Source organism: Bombus vosnesenskii, unplaced genomic scaffold, assembly GCF_011952255.1.
Source record: "Bombus vosnesenskii isolate JDL3184/JDL3185 unplaced genomic scaffold, Bvos_JDL3184-5_v1.1 scf7180000013264, whole genome shotgun sequence".
Classification (NCBI taxonomy): domain Eukaryota; kingdom Metazoa; phylum Arthropoda; class Insecta; order Hymenoptera; family Apidae; genus Bombus; species Bombus vosnesenskii.
The window spans coordinates 1,209,221-1,220,430 of record NW_022882924.1 but is presented as its reverse complement, the minus strand read 5'-3'; the positions used below and the strand labels follow the sequence as shown (position 1 = coordinate 1,220,430).

The window sequence follows — 11,210 nt, the reverse complement described above, 5'->3', positions numbered from 1 at the left end:
TATTTTACAGAATGTTTTCTATTTTCTATTTTCTAAAATCTATTTTCCTTCTTTTTTAATTTTTAAATAGGCAAGGGACTACAAGTTTTACCACGTGCGTCTGAGGACGAGGGAGTCTTTTTTGTGTGAAATGGTGCATTAATTTTACAACATTAATGCAGTTTTTGAAGAGACTATATTAAAAGTCATACAATCTGGCGAACATGAAAAATTGTAATCGAAATAACCATCACTGCTGTGCTCTTCACCATCGCTCGTTCAATCGCCTCCGGAAAATGAAGCGTCCATCATGGTGTCAATAAAGGAAACGACTTTTAACGCGTAGATTTTCCTCCTATGAAAGAAAAAATATTTTGTTAATGCTATGTGTAGATGTTAACTCAACTGAAATGTTCAGAGCAATACGCTCAGAACACGTTGGGTCAATCATTGAAATCTCTCTTCAATTATTTGTCATCATAGAAAGGAATTTTACTAAAAAAACGTAATCTCGATTTAATACCACGTTGAATGCCACGAGCGTCACCGGTGACCTCAGTGAGATAAATTCATTACTGATGATTATACACCGTAACATATCTCTTGTAGGTAATATTTCAACGTTATATGTGTTACGTCCGGCGACCCTCTACCTAGGCCAGGCCATACACAGCGGGCCAGACAGGAACCAAATAATCCTTGCTGCGTACCCTCAATAGTCTTAAGGACCCGTCATAAAACCAATAATTTGCTAGCTAAAGTCCCTCAGACAGAACAAATATCTTTTTACTAAATCACTTTCTAAAAAGTATTGTCTACTAGGGAAAGTTAGTTTTTCTCGCGTACGATGCTTCCTACTAGCAACTTTCTATCGAAGGCGGCTAAGACCTTCCTAGTCCACCAACCTTCGTTTATCCAATCAGAAGCAAGGTATACTGCCCTCGCTTTCCTGGCCAAAATGTCACGAACAAATCCGATGGTCCCGTGCGCTAGACACACCCATCGCTAACTTTCTCCCGACACAGCATCGGCACTGTAACTTACTCCTTCTACACCGCTGGAAAAGTCAACGTCTAAGTGTAACTCGCATCAACTATCCAAGTCGGTTCTCGGGATTACCGAACATTCACTTGCTCTATTAAGTATCCTCTGATGCTACGTCCACTAACATACTGAATTCAACTTCAAGAGCCTTGCTCTATTGTGCGTCTCCTCGCGATTGGTCGAAAATACAATATATATCGCATAATAAATAATTCATCGTGGCGGCGCGAGCAATCCCTAAAACTAGAGTGGCATTCAACGTGTTAATATAGGAAAATAAGGAGAAAACTGAAACAAACCTTATGATCTTAAACTTCTTTTACACGCATATCTTTCGTTTGTATGTCGAATGCTACTAACGGATGCGTACTAACAGATGCAATGAAAAATCTGCAAATAGAAATTATATATAATCTGAAGTCTTAAATTTTGTATAATCGATACATTGAGATTAATATTTCATCGTTATATTTTATATGATTTCTTGCTTGATTTTTAAGGATACGTAATGATTTTTGTGCAAATTTACTTTCCGTTTTTCAATACGTTTTATTCATTTCCTCAGCCAGGAACTGCTATAAGCGCCTGTAAACATAAAAAGTAATGTAAATATATTACATAGAAACAATGCATCGAGTTTTAACATAGAACGTAACAAATTAATGCACTTTATACATAGACTACATGTGAGTCAAATAAAATCAATAATGTGATTGTTATTAAAAATTCCTTCAGAATCTTAAAGTTCAAGAGTATATCTTGTTAGGTATAAATAGCATATTTTACGTAAGTATAATTTCAGTTATCAGCCTAGATTTCAATAACGAACCCAGACAACCTTTGCTAAAGTTGGTATACGAGCATATTTTGGTTGTCAGAGGTAAAAACACTGTCTAGGCTGGTCAAATTTCTCGTATTAATTAAGTTCCTACAGAATAATTATGTAACAGATTTTCGTTAGGATTATATCGGTTGAAAATGAAGTCAGTCATATATTGGGAGCATATAATTAACAAAATAAACCACTTTGTATTATAATTTCCTATTTGTTTTCTAACTTTGAAGTCTAACGATGAATCCAACTTCGCTGGCAATTATTAGAAATTATTAATTCTTTTAAAAATATAGAGTCGCTTAATGGCTGGAATATAATTTCTATATTCAATATCGTATAAATAAAGATTAATATGTTTACATATATGAAACGTCTGCGCTTTAAACATCCGACTAATGACAAAATATGGATTAAAATGATATATATTTACATAAATATCCCACCCGAAGATTAAGACAGAATTATGCATAATAACACTTTGACAAAATCTACTCACCTCGTACCAGTAGTTTCAAGTACGCAAGCCTATCTTGTAATTGCAGACTCTCTTCTGTCAGAAATATAGATACATCGTAGACTTTACAATGTATCTCTCGTTTGATGATCGTCTGAAACGCGTGCCCTGATCTACGCTGCGAGCGTCGACATTGAGGCTCTGCTCCATTTGGAGCAGAAAAGAATTTCATTCATTCTCTGAAAAAGAATTCCTTTCGCTGGGCGATTCCACGCGCTCGAGTTTACACATCCATATTCTCTATTTCGTCACAACTTAGAAGCGGAACAAACGACGTTTTGTCGCGAGCGTACGAATTATAATTAATATTTAACAAAAACACGTAATGTCTGTGTAATAAGAGATAGCGATGATACAGCGGGGACTGTACTGTAATCGATGAGTCGCCGTTACAAATCGCATAAACCGCGTGATAAGAGAAGACGAGATCGGTTATCATCGACATCAAGTTCGAGCTCCGCTGACAAACGTAAAGACGTATGTACGATTAAAGCGGCTCCAAGTGCTTAAACAGCTAGTGGAGAGATCGCCGTCCATTATCGTAATCGCTCTCGCCCTTCATCCTCGGAGACGAACACATAATCTCCGTGTTTGATCCGGCAGAGGTATAAATGCAGAGGTGAAGATATGGTTAACAGGACAAAATAGGAGCAAGGAAGATACGTACAGATATGTACTGTTCTCTATCGCTCACCGTTATCCGTTCCTATTATTTATATATGCGATTCTTGCAGCCAATACACGTGCTTATCTTTGATTATACCGGGTCTGTCAGAAGTAAGCGATCAGATTCGCATTCCTTTGCCTGGTCATTTTTCTCATCTCTGCGAATACACTCGAAGGAACGAAATACCCATTAGTATACCTGCCAATAGCCAAAGTATTGGTTCAAGTAACGAGTGAGCCAGCGACAGGATATAGTCGGAAATTTATAGTCAGAATTCAAAGCATCGTATCGCGTACACGCAGTATCGTCTAACGATGAGTACATGAATGTTCTCTGTTCAGTGCTCTCAATTCGGGAAGATAATCCGTAGATGGTGTGTTGTTTAATTGTTTAGATATAGCAATAAAAAATTATTACAGTCGAAGAGTACCGCCCTCGAATCACGATAACGTAATGTTAAAGGGTCGAGCGGCCACAAAGAGTACAATGGTGTTCGGAACAGTATTAATGGGTCGAGTGACCAAAAGAATATATAAGGTGTTCAAGGCCAGCACAATGGTGCTGTACCGAAAATTGTTCACAAGGACCATAACGATGCTACACCAGAAATAGTTCACGATAGTTAGCAACGGCTAAATTAATAACCCAGCCGCCGGGTGATTAACAAGTAATTAGGCGAGTAACAACGCAACGAAATTACGTCCAGCTAGCAATGTTTACAAAGTAACGATTATTATAATAGGAGAATATAATAATAATAAATGAACTGAAAAGCGATTGGAAATTTTTCAATCACAATTTATATAATATTTATATTGTAGGATTAAGATCAGATAGAGAGACAAAATATGGTTAAAGAATAATGCAAGTCATTTAAAATAGATTTTATGAAAATATATTTTTCTGTCTCATATTATATCTTTAATTAAACAAAATTTTCCGAAGAAAAGGCAAATATTATGGTTCATATAAAAAGTGAATAGAAAAAATACAAAATATTTTCATAATAAAAATTTGTACTATAAGCTCACATTATTAAAAGATTTATGTTGAAGATTTCCTGAAAGAAATGCGGCGATATTTAAAAATAATAGATTTTTCATAAAAACAGAATAGAGAGTTCCTTTATATTACATTCACCATGATTTTTAAATTCTCTCCAAGCAAATATACTTTTCATTATGCTTAATTGCCTATAACTTTGTTTAAAACGTCAATATGAGAATGTCAATTTACCGCCAAAACGATTGGCAAGTAAATATGTTGCAAACATTTTCATATAACAAAGTTTACTATCTTTTAATGATTAACGTCTATCTCAAATGAATTCTCAAACGATTATAAAGAGAAAATTCATTTGAAAAGAGATATATTTTATAACACTATTTAAGACAAAAAATAATACTGTCATTACTTTCTATTTTAATTATAATGTCCCTATTCTTTTAGGAAATTCACAACTCACATTTAAGTTCAAGAAATTTAACAGATATACCAATGTCAAAATACTTTCGCTTAATTCACCTATAAGTAGTACGATTGCGTGTAGTACGATTGCATGTATACATGTACAAGTAGAGATAATGTACAAGGTAAAACAAACAATCTTTGATACAGACACATATATACGTCTGTGCAATTTTATTTCTCCTTAAAAAGGTATGTTACCAAATGACTTTGATATTGGTATCAGTCAATATTAAACGCACTTCTCGCTTATAAGCTAATTTCATATTTTTTTATAATCATAAAGAACAAAACTAAAGATACGATCAGAGTATATACCTTCACTTTGGAAATCTATCGAATCAAATGAAATGACAAACTATGAATGGTATATAGTATATACTATGACAATACAGTAGCAATAAAAGTTAATATACATTATTTGTAATATTTACATATTGTTTCATGAAGTAAAATCCTATGAGATTATACATTACTATGAATATGTAGCATGGCAAAAATTTATGTTATGAACATAACACTGTTCTACTATTGACAACTTAGCGTTCATTTTTCCACTATATTACTGGAAACTCAAGTTGTTCCTTTACCATTAAAAATGATATGATTGTGTTGCTAATCAATGCTTTTAACAGTATTTTGATTTCTTTTGTACAATTCAGTCAAAAAAATATCTAACAAAATCTTCGCAACTTGACAATACATATGACAAATTGGTATTTTTTTAAATTTATGTTCGCAAAAGAATAACTACACTTCATAATATGTTACAATTGTATAATATATATAATATATTACATATCCATAATTAATCTACACTTCATTGGTTTCAAAAAATGGAAAAATTCATTAAAAATTCATAGAACATTGTATTAAGATTTTTTTAAATTTGAGAAATGGGTGAAGTTAGAGCGTTAAAAATGACTGTACGTTATATAAGGCAGACCGATCTAACGTAATGTAACATTTCTAAAACAGAGATTTCGACTGTTTTCTCATCATCGATAAGATATTTTAGATTTGCTTATTGAAGTAATATTGAGAAACTATCTCGGCCCAGAGAATTCCAACCCTTTGAAACAATGTGGAGTGATTCAACCAAAGTAATAAGGAACGTAGATTCTATAATTTGGACGATCGTCCCGAAGACAACAATCTATACTAAGCTTTTATTGCTGCTAGCATTTCCAATAAAACGGACATAGATTTTACATTTGAAGACAAAATAATAAGAAGAAATTAAAGAAAAAATTTTGTAAAGATGTAATGCTACTATTTTTATGCCAAAACATTATGCTATAGTGTTTTGATATGATATAGAATGTGAGAAAGATGATCGGTCGCAAACGTTGTTGGAAAAAATGAGCGAAGACTGCCAATGCAAACTATCGATTCTTCTCAATCGATTAAAGAAACAGAAGTTATTTTAATTCTGCAATTTTTAATAGCGTCTCCTTTTATTAGGATAATCATTCTGACGATTACGATCATTTCCACCTTGCCAACGTCCACCAGCACTATTTCCACGACCACTACCCCTATTACCACCCATATTGACCCTCGTATTCCTCAAATCCATTTGACTACGATCATCATTGTAAACCCCACGACTACCACGATCCATATTATTATAAGCATTCATAAATGTCTTTGGATCCTAATCATCATTATAGAGAAAAATGAATTTAATCATTACGTGTAGAGTAAAAGCACAATAATATTTTAAGGTCAATGCAATCGAAAGTTATGTGCCGACAATATCACCGAAATGCCAATGATTTTCATTTAATACGGTGAATAACGGTGTTTTGTAAATTTTGGATGTACCATAAATACATTTCACGGTTCAGGGCGCCCATCCATGTTTGTCAGCAGCACAGGTCATCGTCAATTTTCGTCAAATCACATAGAAAAGAAAGGGGAAAACACAATGTTAGATGTTGTTTGCAGATGGAGAATGCTTGAATGCTTGTAAACTAAAAAAATCGATTCTATTTTATATAACCTACGGATAAAAATTAGGATGTTCAGAAATTAGTCACGTATGATGTAGATGGAAATAAACGATCGCTGCTTAAACGTACTGAACTTGCAGTACAATCAAAAACTAAAAATTTTAAGCATAGAGAGAAGAATTCGTCCAATAAAACCTTAACCTATCTATGCAACTTGTATGTTGCATTATCTACATAGAATTAATAAAAATTCCCTAACATTTCTTCAAAATTTTATATATTTATTGCTTTCAAATATCCACGGTTAATTCCATAACATTGAATATTAATAAATGTTCTACCATGATGAAATCTTCCAATGAGCGATAGATGCATTAAAATATTTTTATTAGCATAGAATAAAACTTTTAGAGAAGCCGCGCCAAGTTTGAAAAAAATAAAAAATGTGACATATTTCAATAGTTGTTTGTTATAGATAATAGGAAACATGTCACTTGCATTCGTAATTAAAGCGAGGAGACTAACAGAAATTGCACTATATATCATTATATAAATATAGATAAAAGATTTCGAACATAACGTGTGATATGTTTTTCTTATAAGTAAATTAATTACTTATTTTACGTTGTAAGAAAATTAAGTAAAAAACTTGACTTCAGTATCCATTGATACACCTCTACAGACCAATTAATTAATATTATTAGTGTGAGATATACATTTGATATTAAACTGATTTCGTTGCAGACATTAGAATCCTGTTACATTGGAAAGCATGCTTCATGAGAATACTCTTAAAGTCCTTTCATTTATGTTTTTTGCAAAAGTGTTCACTAATAATACTTTTTTACCGTGCAAGAACATAGTTCAATTTTTTTCAACAAAAAATTCCCGTATATAGATATAATAATGTTTCATAGTATCACCAAATGGAAATGCACATAAATGAAATATCAAAGAAATACTTTAAGAAAAAAAAATATTTTGTGAAAAATATATACAGGATGTTTCCAAGATCGTAAAATTGAGTAGACGCGTAGTTAAAAAATATTCAAACTCGATTTTCTCGAAAACGGAGCTGTGTGTGTACAAATTTTATTGTATATTTCCGACTTACTTTTACGTTAGGAATCACTTTCTTTCCAGTTGTATCACGAATTCGGAAATACTCTGTATATATATATATAAAATGATAATTTAATGGGATACATTACCACTGGCATGTTGCTTCCACCTATAATAAAGTAAAATTTACAATTAAAAATAATTTAAAAATTATGTTGTAGAAATTTTATATGTAATAAAAACATACACATTTCATATTTCATAAACATTTTCTATTTCAAAAAGAACTAATTCAATTCAAATATATTAATAAATAAATATGCGTCAGGTTGGAAAAACATTAAAATTTATAAAAAACGACATTTTCAGACTTACCATCAGGTTGTCCAAATCCATCACGGTCGTTACTAATGGGGTCATAACTTTTCCCTACTCCACCTCCTCTCATTGCTTGTCCCTTAAATAAAAAAGGAACATAACTTTAAACACTAGTAAGAAACATGAATATTCTAACAACATTTCATATCCCGAAAAACATCATAAGTAGTACATAATACGCCCCCATTATGCCTCTATGATAGTAATAATAAATGTTAACAATAAATAGAAAATAAATACATTGTGAAATACATAAGAAATAATAGTCTTACGATGTAACTTGTGCACGTATTTTTCAAATAATTTTTTAATACGAAAATGTAAAAATTTCATTTGTTATAAAAATTTTTTATGATCTTGAAATTTGTTTTTGTTGCAAGTATGAAGTAATCACCTGCAAAAATAAATTATTTTCCTGTTGACGCCTATGCAGCTCCTCTTCTTGTCTTCTAATAGCCATTGCCATTTCCTCTTGCTGTCGCCTTCGTAATTCTTCGTCGCGTGTTCTTTGTTCTTCAGCCTGTCTTTCTTTCATTTCCCATTCTCTTTTTTGCCTCTCACGATCAGCCTCGCGCATACGCAATTCTATAATCAATCAAAACCAATTTATGAGGACACATTGCTTATGTTATATGTGTCAAAACAATATCTTTTAATGCTTTTAAATACCTACCTTCTCTTAAGCGTTTAGTTTCAAACTCGCATCGTTCAAACTCCATTTGAGCTTCCAATTTTTCTTCCTCGATTGCCATTTCTCTTTCTATTGCTTCTATTTTTTGTTTACGTAATTCATAAAGTTGTTTCCATCTTGTTCCATACTCATATTCAAAACTTCCTACTTCTGCAAATCTTGGACCAATTTCACGAGCTTTAAAAAATTCAGTAGTTCGAGGTAAAGTTTTGTCTGGATAACCATCTATATCATCTTGTTGTTCAAATAACTCAACAATCACAGGTAATGGGGACCTATAATATAAATACCTCATGTAAATCTTCAAGAGGTTCCTTTATCTTATCTAATATAATTATGTTTAAAATAAGATTTTGTGTTCCAATTTTCAGCACACAATACAAACATCTGTCGTATCATGCTTCCTTTGGGAACTATTTTTCTTTCCCCCAATATGATTAATACTTAGGCACTTGTTGATAAAGAAAATACATCAAACAAGCGTGGCGTTGGGCTAACAGACTTTTGGAATTTTTACTTATATTGGAAACATACGCTGTTAGACGGTAGCATCCTTCTGTGCATTTCCGCAAAGCAAGTTGGGCTGAATTCTTCTTGCAAAATTCTATAATTCCTTCCCCACTGGACTTCCCCTTTTTATCTACTATAACTATAGCACGTTCGACTTCACCAAAGACACTGAATGCTTTTTCAAGCAATTCATTTGAAATCCAAGGTGTAAGATTCTTAACTTTAATTGTTGAATCAAGAGGAGCAAATCGAACTTTAAGTGCACGTCCCTTAACCATTTTGCGATCTAATTCATGTTTTGCTTTCTCAGCATTTACCCTGTAATCCTATAAAGAATAACAATTATGTTGCAGTTTAACAATGTATATATGTATATAAATATGTATATAATATATGCATCATCATAAATCAAGCAGCCAAACATTATTATCATTTTTTATCAAACGGTAATTAATTTAATCATTTTGTTTATGTAAGAATATTATAAAAGGAAAAAAACAAAACTTATTGAACTTACCATTTTAACAAATGAAAAGTTTTTCTCTTTATTTAGAAAAAGTTCAGATGTTTCACCATATTGTTGAAACATCTGTTGGATCTCCTCTTCTGTAACGTCATTTGTCAAGTTTCCAATATACAGACGATTACGACCACTGAATTTTTTTTCTGTAGTTTCTTGAGGTGGCAAATCATGCGTAGGTCCACTAATACTCATAATTCGCTCCATTAAGCGATCCTAACCATAAAAATAAGAGCAATATTAATTATCTCTAATATATAGAAATTTTGGTAAAGAAAAGCAACATTCATTGGTAGTAAATATTGCTCACTCATAGTAATAGAATTATTAACGCAAAATTTGAGATGTACCGATCTGAGAAATATTAACATAATCACTCAAGTACTTCTATATTTTATTTAAATTATATTTGCCATAGTAAAATATGCAGTAATATAGTAATGTATAGTAATGTAATAATATATGAAATATAATCAATTATGTGTACTAAATCACAAAAAAAATTAACTTTGCCTTAGTCACAACACTACAATAAATTAAAGTATGTAATACAAACAGAGATTATAGTTATAAATAATAGTGTTTAATAAATTAAAAAACTAGCAGTTTACAACCAGTCATAGTATGTATTACGCATCAGTTTATAGCAAATATGGCGATAGAAACAAAAAATATATTCTTTAAATGTATATAAAAAGAAATATATATAATTCTTACGGGTCCATCGCTATATCTGTTTCCTCCGCTCATTCCGCCACCGCGTCCACCAGAAAAACGTGCTCCTCCTCTCCGACCACGCGGACTGCGATTATCGCCTGAAGGATTCCGTTCCCGTGGATTTTCATTACTATTTTCTGTAGAAGTATTCTGAGGTTCTTGTATTACTTTAGGTATTTCAGTTTCTGCCATCGCTCAGATGTTTCAAGCAGTAATTATTAAGAACAAACTCAGTCGTGAAACAGACTCACTTTCCGGCTAAATAAATCGTTCACTATGGCGTCACGAAACGAAGTGGTAAGATGGCGATCCACCAGTGGCAGCCAGAGGGCAGAGGAGCAATTCCCCTATGTAGCTCCATTCTCGGTGCATTATGGGTACATTTCTCTAAGAACATGATTGGTTATTTCATTAATAGGAATTACATTTGATTGGTTAATTCAGATAGATAAAACATTTAATGGATGTATGATGAATGAGATTAACCGGAAGTGATATTTTAACACTAGCTGTTACATAGAGATATAAAGATAGAGTGCGTGAGCGAGTTGAAAAAGCGATATAGGAATAGAAAGAGAACGCTGCATTTATACGATAAATGAATATGGATTATGCTTTGCTATGTGCTGTCGCAGATTTGTAACTCCATGCCATGGATATGAGAATATTTCTATGTTCATGATTCATGCACGCTTCCGTAGCGTTAATTTGAAGAATATTACGTACCACGATCATATAAACAGATCTGGACCACGGTTATATAACATTTATGTGAACATGTCTCATCTTGTTAGAGATGAGTAAAGAAATCGCCGATGAATATAGGTGAAAGTGAGGCGAAAAGTTCGCACCATAAATTACCACATCTACT

The 11,210-nt window shown here is 32.5% G+C and overlaps 1 protein-coding gene across 5 annotated transcripts; it reads right to left on the bottom strand.

Moving 5' to 3' along the window:
• Window positions 1-156: 156 nt before the first annotated feature.
• On the bottom strand, window positions 157-10,654 carry LOC117238220 (hrp65 protein-like). Of its 5 annotated transcripts, XR_004494153.1 has the most exons (11): window positions 10,340-10,652; window positions 9,620-9,838; window positions 9,127-9,428; window positions 8,575-8,867; window positions 8,296-8,486; window positions 7,899-7,980; window positions 7,673-7,692; window positions 2,355-3,196; window positions 1,553-1,608; window positions 1,323-1,413; window positions 157-334 (listed from the first exon to the last, which is right to left on the bottom strand). XR_004494153.1 is itself a non-coding variant. In XM_033502953.1 (8 exons), the coding sequence occupies exons 1-8, from the start codon at window positions 10,529-10,531 to the stop codon at window positions 5,948-5,950; spliced, it is 1,515 nt and encodes a 504-aa protein (XP_033358844.1). In that variant the 5' UTR covers window positions 10,532-10,654; the 3' UTR covers window positions 4,666-5,947. The 5 variants fall into 5 exon arrangements, 1 of the variants encoding a protein (XP_033358844.1); XR_004494150.1 differs by having other exon boundaries at window positions 1,553-3,196; XR_004494149.1 differs by lacking the exon at window positions 2,355-3,196.
• Window positions 10,655-11,210: the final 556 nt, after the last annotated feature.

Coding starts and splice junctions, on each gene's coding strand:
- LOC117238220 (XM_033502953.1), bottom strand. CDS start 10,531: ATGGCAGAAACTGAAATACCTAAAGTAATACAAGAACCTCAGAATACT. Junction 7,693..7,898: donor TGGATTTGGACAACCTGATG/GTAAGTCTGAAA, acceptor ACTTTATTATAG/GTGGAAGCAACATGCCAGTG. Junction 6,164..7,672: donor GTGGAAGCAACATGCCAGTG/GTAATGTATCCC, acceptor AATGATGATTAG/GATCCAAAGACATTTATGAA.